This window comes from Corythoichthys intestinalis, chromosome 6 (genome assembly GCF_030265065.1).
Source record: "Corythoichthys intestinalis isolate RoL2023-P3 chromosome 6, ASM3026506v1, whole genome shotgun sequence".
NCBI classification, from domain to species: domain Eukaryota; kingdom Metazoa; phylum Chordata; class Actinopteri; order Syngnathiformes; family Syngnathidae; genus Corythoichthys; species Corythoichthys intestinalis.
The window spans coordinates 31,407,200-31,421,324 of NC_080400.1; the positions used below are offsets into that span (position 1 = coordinate 31,407,200).

At 38.6% G+C, this 14,125-nt stretch overlaps 1 protein-coding gene across 3 annotated transcripts in view; it reads right to left on the reverse strand.

Annotated features, from left to right (window-relative positions):
• Positions 1 to 3,345: 3,345 nt before the first annotated feature.
• The window catches only part of rpa1 (replication protein A1), a 49,976-nt gene continuing 39,196 nt past the window's right edge, over positions 3,346 to 14,125 (reverse strand). For all 3 annotated transcript variants that reach the window (XM_057838275.1, XM_057838274.1, XM_057838273.1), the window contains exons 14-17: positions 11,556 to 11,732; positions 11,078 to 11,185; positions 10,909 to 10,995; positions 3,346 to 3,944 (exon numbers count right to left, since the gene is read on the reverse strand). In XM_057838275.1, the coding sequence (XP_057694258.1) occupies positions 3,840 to 3,944; positions 10,909 to 10,995; positions 11,078 to 11,185; positions 11,556 to 11,732 (477 nt within the window). In that variant the 3' untranslated portion in view covers positions 3,346 to 3,839. The remainder of the gene's footprint in view (positions 3,945 to 10,908; positions 10,996 to 11,077; positions 11,186 to 11,555; positions 11,733 to 14,125) is intronic.

Sequence of the window (14,125 nt, forward strand, 5' to 3'; positions counted from 1 at the left end):
CCATTCTAGGACAGATTTCATCATCAATCTCACAAAAAAAATCAGTAACTCCTAAAATTACAGAACATTTCTCAGTAACCATTACACGTAATGACGTAATGCAGCTTTTTTTTTGTTTGTTTGTTTAATGTATGGAATTTAAGACCAAGCAAATGAGACTGTTGCCTTTTAAGACACTATCAAGCTTAGTAAAATTGACTTATGACTATTACTGATACATTGGTATGAAAAAGAATCTGAACCTTTTGGAATTTCTCACATTCTGCATAAAATCACCATCAAATGTGATCTGATTTTTTTTTCAAAACATGATTAAACAGTGCTAGCTGTAACTAAAACCACTCAAACATTTTGAGGATAGTATGCAAACAATAACAGAAGGGGGGGGGGGGGTTAAGTGAACCATCACATTTAATATTTTGTGAATCGCTGTCTTTAGGTCATGCTACAGCATCTCAATGGGGTTCAAGTCTGGACTTTGACTTGGCCACTCCAGAACATGTATTTTGTTCTTCTGAAACCATTCTGTTGATTTACTTCTGTGTTTTGGATCAGTCTTGTTGCAGAATCCCTCCTCTTTTAAACTTCAACTGTCTGACAGACGGCCTCAGGTCTTCCTGCAAAACATCCTGATAATTGAAGAATGAATTCAAAAGTTTAATGATTGCAAGTTGTCCAGGCCCTGAGGCAGCAAAAACGGCCCCAAGTCATGATGCTCCCTTCACCATGCTTCACGGTGGGGATGAGGTGTCGATGTTGGTGAGCTGTTCAATTTTTCACTCCCAAACAATTGAACTTTGGTTTCATCAGTCCACAAAATATTTTGACAAAATTTCTGTGGAGTGTCCATGTGCCTTTTTGCGAACATTAAACGAGCAACAATGTTTTTTTTTGTTGTTGTTTTTTGACAGCACTGGCTTCCTCTGTGAAGTCCTCCCATGAACACCATTCTTGGCCATTGTTTTAAATATAGTTGATGTGTGAAAGAGATATTGGACTGTGCCAGTGATTTCTGTAAGTCTTTAGCATACGCTCTAAGGTTCTTTTTTACCTCTCTGAGTATTCTGAGCTGAACTCTTGGCATTATCTTTGGTGGAAGGCAACTCCTTGGGAGAGAAGAAACAGTGCCAAACTCTCTCTATTTATAGACAACTTCTCTGACTGTCGATTTATGAACATCCAGACTTTTGGAGATGGTTTGTGGTTTGTATCCTTTCCCAGCTTTATACACAACAACAATTTTTGATTGCAGGTCTTCAGACAGCTCTTTTGACCGAGCCATGATGCACATCAGACAATGCTTCTCATCAAGACAATTATGTTTTTTTAGTAGGCAGGGCATCTTTAAACCACTCATGAGTGATTGGGCACACATCTGATTTAAAATGTTTGGTAAAAATTGGTTTCAATTGCTCTTTAAGTCTACTTAGGCAGAGGGTTCACTTAAACCCCCCCCCCCCCCAATCACTGTTTGTATGCTATTCTCATTAAAATATGAAAATCTATAAATGTTTGGGTTGTTTTAGTTAAAGCAGACACTATTTTCATCTGTGTGATTTTGACAAAGATCAGATCACATTTGGTGATTTTATGCAGAAGTGTGAGAAATTCCAAAGGGTTCCGATACTTTTTCATACCACTGTACCAGGGGTCGCGTTAACCGAGTATTTTCCGTCATTGACCGGTTTTTTAAAACGGTGACGGAAAAAACTGAAGTCCATCCGTCATTTTGACAGGTTGCAATTCACACCCCAGACCACAGGGTGGCGAGTGAGCATATTAATTAGCTATTGTCTCTCTTGATGCATGACGTCGTTGGCCTTACTCGGAAAAATGTCAAGGCAACTGAGCGTCCGAACTAAGGCTACGTTCATACTACAGGTCTCAATACATGAATCCGATTTTTTCGTGTTTTTCCGACTCGAGTGAGGCATTAACTTGAAGGTCTGAACATGACAAGTCACATAGAACGGAACAATTTCAAATCCGATCTGGGTAACTTCCGTATGTGGTCTAAATTTGATCTGGGCCACATTTTTCCAGACTGTCGCGGCGGTCTGTACCGTCTAGTCCCACAAATCAGATTTAATGCAGCAATTATGTCATCAAAAAGCGAGAGACGGTACGGTAGCTGTGATAGCGATGCAGCAGTGCATTATTAGCGCCTAGCTTGCCTTGAACACGGCTTTTTAGGAAGGCTCGGACTTGACAACAGTCATAAAAAAATAAAAATAGGTTTGAGGATATGCCTGAGAATGATCGGTTTTCTCTCTGCTCCATATAAGCAATATTTCAACATTGCATATTTTGCTTATTAAAAAGAGGACACAAATAACAGGCATAAATAATCCCTGTACAGGTTTATATTCAAAGTATATGGATCGCTAGCATGCACGCACTGTTCGTGCATGTCACACACACATCCGAGCAGTTTGCCCCGACTCTCGGCCGTGTAAGCAATGTTGAAATATTGCTTATATGGAGCAGAGAGAAAACCTATCATTCTCAGGCTTATCCTCAACCCCCCCCCCCTTTTTTTTTTAAATGACTTGTCAAGTCCGACCCTTCCTAAAAAGCTGTGTTTATGGCAAGCCAGGCGCTAATAACGCACAGCTGCTTGATGTGTGATGGCGTGGTGTGGATTCTCTGTTAAGCTTGTTCGGACAGAATATTAATTAAAGATGAATGAAAACTAAATACTATTGAATATATCATTATTAACATTTAAAAAATTTAAGTGACGGGTAAAAATAGATTATGACCGGATTTTTATGACCCTGTCAGTCAAAATGACAGACAGCGAAAAAGTCTAGCGCAACCTCTGCACTGTACATTACACATTGTGTGTGTGGGGGTGCGCACACGCACCCACATGTATAGAAACACACCTTATATACAGTTGCTTTAAAAATGGCTGCAGTCCCAAAAGTTGAATTTTACATTTTACTTTAATGTAAATAAAATTTTTAAAAAATGTTCTGAAAAATATTTAATGGATTTTTTTTACCCCAAATAATATACTGTATTTTGGGACAATAACGCACACTGAAAATCCTATTTAAAAAAAAAAAAAAAACAACAACAACAAAAAAGAACTGTTTGCACCTAATAAATCGGTGTGCACCAATTCAGGGTGTGTCCCGCCTTCTGCCCGTAATTAGCTAGGATAGGCTCCAGCACCCTCGTGAGGAAAAGCGGCATGGAAAATTAATGGAACAAAATCTGTATGCCTCTTGTATGATTCATGATTGTGCTTAATGACCTTGAACTTATTTTTTCTTTTATTAGCATAACTATCATAACGCTCAAGTGTATATTATTAATTGATATAAACAAAAAAAGGGACCAAGTGAAGTTACTTTTATTTTTTTGTCAACATTATTCAAAATATATCGATCAACCACAACAAAAGGGACTTGAATACACAACTAAACAAATTACAGAAGTTGAGCTTAGAAGTGAAGTCTTCAAAAATATATTTAACGCCTTTCCAAATGAAGATGTCTCCTCCGCAGTGTGCTTAGGAGTCAGAAAAGAAAAACTGGAGAATAAACAACACTTATCAGAGCGACTACAGCCTCTTGCAGCTTGTGGGGAAAAATGGAAGTGGTGGAGGCTCCTGCCATGACCACAGCGCGTGAAGCGACAACCGGTAGACTTAAAACAGATGTGCCGCGCTGTCTAGCTTGTGCTGGCGTGACCGCGCTTACAAAACATGAAGTGTTAAATCAAGACAGGCCGAACACTTCCTGTGTTTTAGGCCAAGTGAATTACACGCAAGAACAAAGAATAAGGGGGGGGAAACTAAGCGCAAAATTGCAACCGTGCCATGCAGCATCCTATTTGGTGGCCATTTTCCTTATGTTCATGATCAACCTCTTGCTGTAGTCTTTGTGGTCCACGGGCTTCACGTCCATAACTGTTGCTTTAATCCTGGACTCATCCTGGCAGAAAATAAAAAAATGAAAATGTTTAACACCTTTCACGCATGTCAAAGCCAGATTTTGGTTAGTTGATATATGGAGGGTTTATAAAACGCAATTCACAGCCAACTGAATGAAGTTCGAATCTTGGCAACAGACCTCCTGATTGAAGTCAACTCACATTTTTCTGAAACTGTTCATTTGAATGCTCCGAAATGTGATTTGTCCTCAACAAAAAGATGGGGAGAAAAAGTGCTTTGGGAGGCTAGAACCCATTTGTGGGATTTCAACAGGGAACATTTTATTTGTTATGGTTAAACTGAGTTCTAATCTTGGCTGAAGAACCAATTTAACTCATAAATCAGGACCATTACAGATATAAAAATATTTAATAAATAAAAATGGTGTTAGGTTAAGTTAAACACAAGTTCTAAAAATACAGGTTGATTAAAAAAAGAATGATCTAAAAACATCACGCATAATGTCACCAACGAAAAACATTGCAAAATTCAGGCTTGGACACGTGTTGATCATAATTTCAAGTTTGATTATATGTTTTACTAGTACTCCAATGTGGCTATCACCAGCAGCACGGACCAAATCCATCTTATATGAGAATTCCTCCCAAATTAACAAGGTGGACTGCCACATGCTAACAGGGGTGTGACAAAATATCGAAATGGTGATATATTGTGATACTTTGCATACCAAAATGTTATCGATATGCTCATGCCAAGATTCAAGTTATCGTTTTATGAAAGTGTCAATGTTTTTAAAAAAGTTAGCAACAAATTTCTGCCAAAATCTTCCACCATAATAGTGTCGCTGTTAACTCTATGGCTGCCATTGACGGCGCTTGACGCTCAATCCATTAAGACTAGGAAGGACGAACTAATGTTCGTTCGAAACCGAAACATTCACGGTCGCTCTTTCCCATTTTTGGGGCATTTTCAGGTCACTTCCTGTTGAGTTTGAGTCATTGCCTATTCACTCCCGTGTCACTTCATGTTCTGTAACCCAAAATCAACAGGAAGTGACCCATAATATGCCCCAAAATCAACAGGTAATGATCTAAAATGCCCCAAAATTTCCTCATTGCTTGGCATTGGCTGCCACTGATGGCCATAGAAGTGGGAGGGGCCCGTTTGAAGCGGCAGGGGTTCATTCGCTGCCACCCTCCCGGTTCAAATGGATTGGATGCCTACAAGTGATAAACTTCCAGCAGAAGGATGAAGATAGGCTGTTATTCTCTTCAATAGTCCTTTTGTAGAATATCCTAGAACGTTTTCCTGAAAAATATATCGATAATTGTTGCATCGCCATAGAGATCATCGTTATCGCGAGCATTGTATCGCAAATCGTATCGTGTAGTACCAGGATGTTCCCACCCCTACATGCTAAGGCTGGGCGATATGGCCTTATGTACTTATTACGATAAATTGAGCAGATTTACGTATCTCAATAACGATACAGTAAATGACGATAAATTCGCTCAAGCGGACTTGTATAATTTGAAAATGTTATTGAACGCATGAAAATGTTATTGAACGCATGAAATACAAATTAACCATTTCTTTAACTGATTTATTTACCAGCTTTCAATTTAACATAATGAACAGTTGTGCATTCAGTGCAAACGTCAAGTATATAAAAATCTATTGTCAACAATAAACATTCAAGTGTAAACATTCAAAACTGCTTGTATGATTTGAACGATGTACAACATTGTAAATATTGTGATGGCCACTGTGCAAAAATGTCATTGCAACACAAATGACTAACAGCAAGAGGACCGAGTATCCAACAACTTATTTTTAATGGCTGCAGTGACATTATTACTCAACAGAAGTGTTTACTACAAGTTCCTACTGCGAAAAACTAGCATGTTAACCATTTCGTTTGATTTTTTTTTTTTTTTTTTTTTTTTTTTTTTTTTTTTTTTTGCACAGCATATTCTGAAATGCACACACACATATACACATTAAGCTATACTGCTCTAACTTAAATGTCAATGAAACATTTAAGATTTTATGATGACAGTAATGGCACAGAATAAAATAAGCACATACAGAAAAATTTCTGTGGCCATTAAACGGTCATATTAAAGGCTACACTTTTGGATTATACTTATGCTGAGCTGATCCACTGCAAATTGTACCATCATAAAAACTGAGAAGTCACACACGCAGAGATAAAAAAAAATAACACGACATACTGATGCAGGTGCAGTCCGTGTGTAACGGGTGCACGCGGGTCCGTTGTGTGCAGTGCATAGAAACCGCTCTCCTGACCTGGGTCCATTGTATGCGGTGCATAGAAACCCCACTCCTGACCTGGACCAAGGGGTGATGCAGCTCCATGCAGACCGGTTACAAAGCACTGCTCCTGCATCAACGTCGACTAATGCGATACTCAAAATGCCTGTGGCCTGGCTACTGGTAGCCTTTTCACTTTTATCAGACTACATCACATTCACTTATAGCGTTAGCCCACCGGTTGATAGCAACATGCTTCTGTTTGTTTTTCCTGATAGCCACAAGTCACTTCACGCGTAAACGCACGGGCTGATCTTTCGTCAAGGAGAATAAGCATAGTAGAACAACACAGTCAAAGCGGGCTGAAAAGACGTTTTTCATTTCATTAAAAAAAAAAAAAAAAAAAAAAATTACCGACATAGTCAAAATTACGTCAGTCATCGCGAACCATCTCTGTAACGGTATTTTTCGGTAAACAACCCGGCTCTACTACATGCCAAGTAGGGTTGGGCATCGAACATGGAGCATCGATGGGACCCGGTTCCAACACTCCAGTTCTCCCGAAACCGTTCGAATTTTTAAATTTCGATTCCATGTTTCGATGCCCTAACCGCCGAGCGGAAGAAAAATTGCTGTCGAAAACCACAAAGAGGAAGCCACAAGAAGCGCGTGTTTGTGCACTGCAACTTGATTACAACCATAGACACGGTGAGGCGGCACTCAAAAATTTTGCTTAACTTTCCAAAAAAAAAAACAACACAAAAAAACAGGCAGCTCAGTGCAACATTTGCAACACATCTATATCACGCAAAGGTGGCTGCACGACTAGTTATGCACTAGTTATGCAATACGAGTGCCAAGTGCATAGCTAGCTGAGTGCTACATATTTGACACGCTGCGCCGTCAGGACCAGGTAAGTAAAACAATACATTACGTCTGTTTTCTGCTGTCCCAGCCACCCAACCCTGGATTAAGTAGTAGATAATGGATGGATGAAATAGTACGAGAATAAATCGTATTATAACGTCGGGCTATGGTCGATATCATGTATATAGAACTATATGTGAAATGACAGATTTGGCGGCGTTAGATAATGCAACGAGAACTAGAAGCGAAATGACAGACTTGCTAGCGTTAGTAAACAGCTTTTAAAGCAGTATATGCCTCCCTTAAAATCAACAGTATTAAAAGGATTTGTTTTAGAATCTGTTGTGTTGCTTATTTAGAAAGATGCAGAAAGCATTCGATTACTTTTTTTAATGAACTCGTAGCAGTGAAAACATAGCATCACATCACATAGCATCCTTGCCGGACGCTCTCATCTCTTCTTCTCCCCATTATACGTACACTCCTACAGCGCCTCTCACTGGCCTAACTGGTATTGTCACTACATAAACATTGCATGTGTCTGTGAACACATCAGAATCTATTTTTACAAATAAGGAAACCTTATTATTTTGCCTCATCTACATTAAATTACAATCAAAAAAAGAATTTATACCAATGCTTCATCGTAGCTCCCAGCTAATATACATGTATGGCACAAGAATATGAGTAAATGTTTTCTCCATGAGCTTTTGAAAAATATCTTTGTGAAAGTGCACTCCTGTGAAAAGAAACTTCCTCACATTCAAATTAAAAGACTGATATTTATATACAAGTTAAAAATAGCCCTGTGCGAAGTTGATAAGTCATAAATTTCATATTAATTGTATTAATAATAAATAATAATAAAATAATAAATTTTAAATTCATATAATTAAAAAAATCGAGAAGACATTATTATAAACTAATAAATTCGTAAACGATACATTTTTTGACCCCGCCTTTTTTTTTTTCACCCTGCCTCTTATAAGAATCTGAATCGAGAATCATTCGGAACCGGAATATAACCCGGAATCGTTCAATTTCAAACGATGCCCAACCCTAATGCTAAGGAGTGTTAGTGAGGAATTCCACGTAAAACATGAAGTTATGTTCAACATATGTGTCCAAGCCTGAATTTTGTAATGTTTTTCGATTTCGACATATTGCATGATTTTCTGACATTCATTTTGAATTGTCTTGTAAATGAATAAAATTCATTATAAATGTAACAATAATATATATTAACCTATTTAAAGAAATCCATTTCTGCCACAGCTGTAAGGGTAGGATTAGGATTAAATATTAGTTACACAAATGCAGTAGTTAAAAAACAAAAAAACTTCAAGGCCAAAAATACTACAATGTAATGAAAACCAGTAACGAAAAAGTTCATTATGAGCAATTTTTGATGTAATGTGCATGAGAACTGTGACAAACCAAAGACCACACCCAATACACAACTTAGGTGGTTTTATGTATGGAATGTGCATGTGAAACATGTAAAGCGCTTTGGACAACCATGATAGTGTACATAAAGCTATTTCCACACCTGGTGCTAAAAAAACAAGACTAACTAGTTCCATTTAGTCAATGAAAATGCTTCATTATGTAACAAAACGCAAATGGAGTTGACATGACACATAATGGATAACGGAATCTTTTATTCTTCCAGAAAAATGCATTAATGTGACAGCAAAAAGCGGGCAAGCTAAAATGCAGCGGGCGCCCCCGCAGCCGTCTAGACGGCGAAGGTCAGCCATTATTCTCGGCAAGTAAACAGGTTGCGCTCATTTTGTCTACATTAATCCCCCTTGGCGCTTAAAAAAAAATCCCTGGCTCGCCTTTGGTCTAGTGCCCACGTTCAAAACTGAGTGTATCACACTGCTGCTCGCTTATTATGATGCGAGAGGACAGTGGATGCAAATGACATGAGCGAAGACTGTCAGCACGGTCACTTGTAAGACCAAAAAGACGAATGAATAGATCAGTGAGCCTGATGGGAAAAGTGGTAAAGACAACTATGCTTTTCACTTAAGGCTGGATTGGCCTGAAATGAGATGCAGCATTTTTTCGCTCTTTGGACTTCAATTGCCGTCAATGAAATGAAAACAATCTTTCGCGGGACTTCTTCCCGTGAAGTGTTTTTTTTTAATTTTTTATTTTTAGTTGACTGTTGAATTTCTTTTTTTATAGGTATTAAAATTAAACAACCTTCAGATTTGCAGAGAAAGCATATTTAAGTCTGAATGGTATAATGATGAAGTTACACATCTCAAAAGGGCAGCTATAAAACAAGTGAAGGTCGGGCTGGACATTTGTGTAACCTAAGGGCGTCCAATTTAAATCCCCTCGGCCAAGTAGAGTCGTCCATTTGTAGTATTACTAATTTGGGGAACTATGTATAAAACATATATAGTTATATACTGGACTGTCTCAGAAAATTAGAATACACAATATTCTAATTTTTTGAGACAGTCCTGCGTATATATACAGGACTGTCTCAGGAAATTAGAATACACAATATTCTAATTTCCTGAGACAGTCAGGAGTATATTATACAGTTATATAGTACTAGTAGTTTATGGTTTGATTTGTTTGAAAAATGCCAACACAACACTTAAAGGGGAATAACAACTTTATCATGTCCATCCTAGTGGAAAGTACATATGTAGTCTAAAAAAATTAAAACAAAATTTCATTTTCTGATGAACAATAATGCAATAAAAACATAACGAAAAAAGTTGCTGGCCGACATTCCATCAAAACTGGTGCTCTACTGCCCAGTCAAATTGCAGTATCCCAATTTGCGGACGCGGAGTCTACGATTGTGTATGTGCGTTGTTATAACTGACGTCACAAAATGGTGGCGCCCGTAAGCCAAGTCTTTTTTTTTTGTTAACATTTTCTTCATTATCAGATGTACAAAAAAAATACGCGTTTTGCATATTTAAACAATTTGCACAACCCTTGTTTACATGAAAGTCATTTATACTAAGTGTTGCTTTTTCCTTTAAGAAGCAATGAACGTTCAATGTCAATAGCAGCCAATGAGTAAAAAGAATGCTCCGTAAAGGTTTATATATTTTTATTTAAATCATAATTCGTGCATAAAAGGGTTAACCAGTGGGGAAAGCCTTCATTTCCTGAGTCACTACTTGTGAACTGTAACATGAAGTAAAATTTAGCAAATCAAAACACTCACTGACTAACAAAGAAATATTGCCTTAAATAAGTGTCTTATTCATTGTCATCATTTAAACAAACAAAATCTATATTCAAATGGGCAGATTTTAGTGTGAAGAATACTGCTCGTAGTTCGCTGGGATAGGCTCCAGTACCTCCGCGACCCTCGTGAGGAAAAGCGGCATGGAAAATGAATGAATGAATGAAGAATGCCAAAACGGCCCCACAGAATATGACAATGACGTGGTCGTTCACATCACATGGTGTGCTAGCATCCAACAATGACTGGTCCGTACTACCAAAGATGATGTGTTTTTGCAGGTGTCTTTTAAAGGAATATAGAGTTTTGGCACCGACAGCGACACAGTGGCCCGGTTTGTGAACCACAAGCGGATGCTGGTGCTGGCCGAGCTCCAAACTTCCTGCTCAGAGGCCCAGCCCAATCAATTCTTTTATGCGCCGCAAAACAAAACTCTATCTGTGCGACCGCGACAAAGCTGTGTGTGTGTGTTTGTGTGTCTTTCTAAAAGCCGTGCAAAATGAGCAGCATTGGGCTTGCCAAACGAGAGCGAGGTACTGTGTTAACACATTCCCTGCCATTTACAGTGATAGAGGTCTCAGAGAGTGTGGTCTTGGAACACAACACTACTAATTCTGTGACTGTAACCTGCTGTACTTACGTTATAGGTTTCTAACTTGACTCTATTGCGGAACACAAATGTGTTGAAGTTGGCCTGCTGGAAGATCTCGTCAAAGGCGGCTTCATTCTGAGAACAAATGTGTCATATTTACAAGACTGATCAGAGGGAGATTGCAAATCAGGCGCATGCCTCAACAACCATGTCTTACAGAGTCCTTGAGCTGTCCGATGTAAGCTGCATTTTGGCCCAAAATGGCCTCGGCGCTCTCTTGGAAGCAAGTCACCCATTGGTTGTCGCCGTAATCAGAAATATTTGCCTGATAAGAACAAAATGAAAAATTAGGTGATGATATCATTTTTACATTTGTTAAGTAAATGTCAAAAATGTTTTACATCTTATAATGAATGAAAAACTAGGTGGATGGGAGTTTCAAACCACAGAAGAAAGATGGATCAAAACAAAGGACATCTCGACTGAAGGACAAACATTTGCTTGTATAAGGGTTTCTGTGACTGCAGATTTTTAGTCTCAACCCACATGAGGGACAAAACAACAACTGCCATTTATCTCCATAAGGATGCAGCATTTTACCATTATTCGTTAACGCCTAATCTATCATCCAGACAAAAAATGCGTACACATCCCAGTGGCTTTTGCCTAAGGGAGCTAAGTGCTCAATCACTCACAGATAGGATGAGACGGTACTTGAAGTTGGGGAACTCTTTGTCGCACTTCTCGCAGCGGAACATGCCGTTCTGCTGGTCGACCACCTTCTTATTGCATTCCTGGCTTGGGCACGCCTGATAGAGGCAGTTCTCTTTGCGCAGGTACACAATGGTGCCGATGCAGGTGTAATAGTCGGCCTGGAAAACGTAAAAATCAATTCATGATGGGTTACACGTGCACAATTAGGACACATTTTCCTTTTTCAGATCCTGTTTTCATGACCTTTCTGTGCTCCAAGCATGACGCATAAAAACAAGAGCGCAAAACCCACGCAAAGATGACGTCCAACATTTTTTTAGCACGCAGGGTGCAGTGTTGGTGCAGCAGAATCCTAATGGCACCGATGCAAATGAGCGCTCGCTGCCTCTGCGAGCCCAAGACACGCGCTGCACATAAATAGCTTTTAGGAGACATCCCTCGTCGGCATGGAAAATACCCAAAGCAAAGGAAATGGATTTCACATTCATAAATAGATGAATACCAAAAAGAGTGGAGGCACTGAAGAAATGAAAACTGGGAGGCACATATACCGCAGAATCATGCTAATAAGTGATTGTTCTACAGCATTTCCACAAACAGTGGAGCTTTTTGGAAGTGTGACTTCACTTATGTTGGATCCGAGCCATATCCTGATATGGGCCCTCCACAACCAAATTAACTCAATGATTATACTTGAGTTCAATCTTGACTGAATGTGAGGTACAGTGCATCACAAAAGTGAGTACACCCCTCGCATTTCTGCAGATATTTAAGTACAGCGGTACCTCGACATACTGTACAATCGCTTCGACATCCGACATAAAATTTGTTTCTACATCCGACGACATGCTCAAAATACGACTAATATTTTTCGGACTATAAGTCGCAGTTTTTTTCGTAGTTTGGCTGGGGGTGTTACTTATGTGTGAAATGATTAACACATTATGATATCATTTCAACATGTTATTTAGGTGTTTTGGAGTGATGATGGGAACATCACTAGTTTAAAGCATTGCCTATACATGCCTATGGGAAAATAATTTTTTAGGTCCTCTTAGTCACAAAAGTGAGATTTCACAAAAATGTGCCGAATGTTCAGCATGCCATTTTGTTCGCCATAGTGGGATACAACAAACGTCCTAAATGACATCCATCTAAATGTTCGAATTTTCCAACCACTGCATTGTGGCACAAGTGACATTTAATCCTAATTAATGTGGTGCCTAAAAGGAAATGTCACTTTACATCAACGGGAGGAGAAGAAAAAAAAAACAAGACTATGAAATATAACTGCTCATGAAGTTGACAAGGACTGGTGATACCAAAAATAAGCTCATGCCACCTTTTTGCCTCACAAAAGGGTGGGCATTAATCAAGTAAATCCCTCTTCAATTAGTAAAGACGGCCAGGTGGATCAGGAACAACATTTATTTGGAGCCAAAGTGGCAGATTAGTGTCGCATAGGGCAAGAGGTGGATACATAGCGATTGCGACACTGACGCTCGGTGACAGGGGCAATTAATTGCATCAGAGACCTTGACTACAATGTTTGGCTCGACAGCCTCTGCTCAGCTTTTCTGTCATCAAATGGGAGTAGCACCAACTTGTATAAGCCAGGGTCAACACCTCTTCCTCGGCGAGAGCACAAGAGGGGCTTCACCTGACAGCGAGCTAAACACTCAGTGTGGACGAGGAAGAAATACAGAGACGACTTGTGCAGGGATGTTGGTCTCCACAGTGACAGAACAGCTTGCAAAACACAACTAAGAAACCTAAAAGTAAAACTCAGGCTGGGCGATACTGCCTAAAAAAATCTTTTTGTCAAAATTTTTTATATAAAGATTTACAATTTTTTTCTCTCCCTAGTATTTTAAGGGGATAACAAAATAAGACTCATCAGCTCAATGGACTAATTCACTGTCAGCTCCCCAAGTCAAAATGGATTGGTGGTCTGGTGCCATCAATGAATTTGGGGGGAGCATTCACAGTCAATTGGATGTAAATGAATTGGGATATCTATCGTTGTCAGGCTGGTGAAGAGTCAAAGACTATGAAATAATAATAATTATCATCAACTCTAGTGTTATTTAGTGCCACAACCAAAATATATTTGTACTCATCTATTTGATTTAAAGCTTTAAAATTAATTTATCATTTTATTTACACTTTACTGAGCAGTACAATACAGTTACGCACCAACAAAATTGGTTTGAGGCCATTAAAAATAACCAGAATATAATGTATCTAAAATAAGGGCTGCAGCTATCGAATATTTTAGTAATCGAGTAATCGAATGAAAATTCTATCGGTTAATCGAGTAATCGGATAAAACAAATATTTTTTAGGTAAAGAGCAATTACAAATATACATTAGAAAATAAGACATTTCATCTAATATTGAACCATTTTCAGTCAATCAATGTCTTTATTTTCGATGTACATTGTTGAAAACAGCCAACAATTGCATCTCAGATGTGACTAGAATTTAAAAAAAGATATTCACTGCTTTTACTCAAAAAACGTTTAGATCTTATAAAAAATATATTCTTACC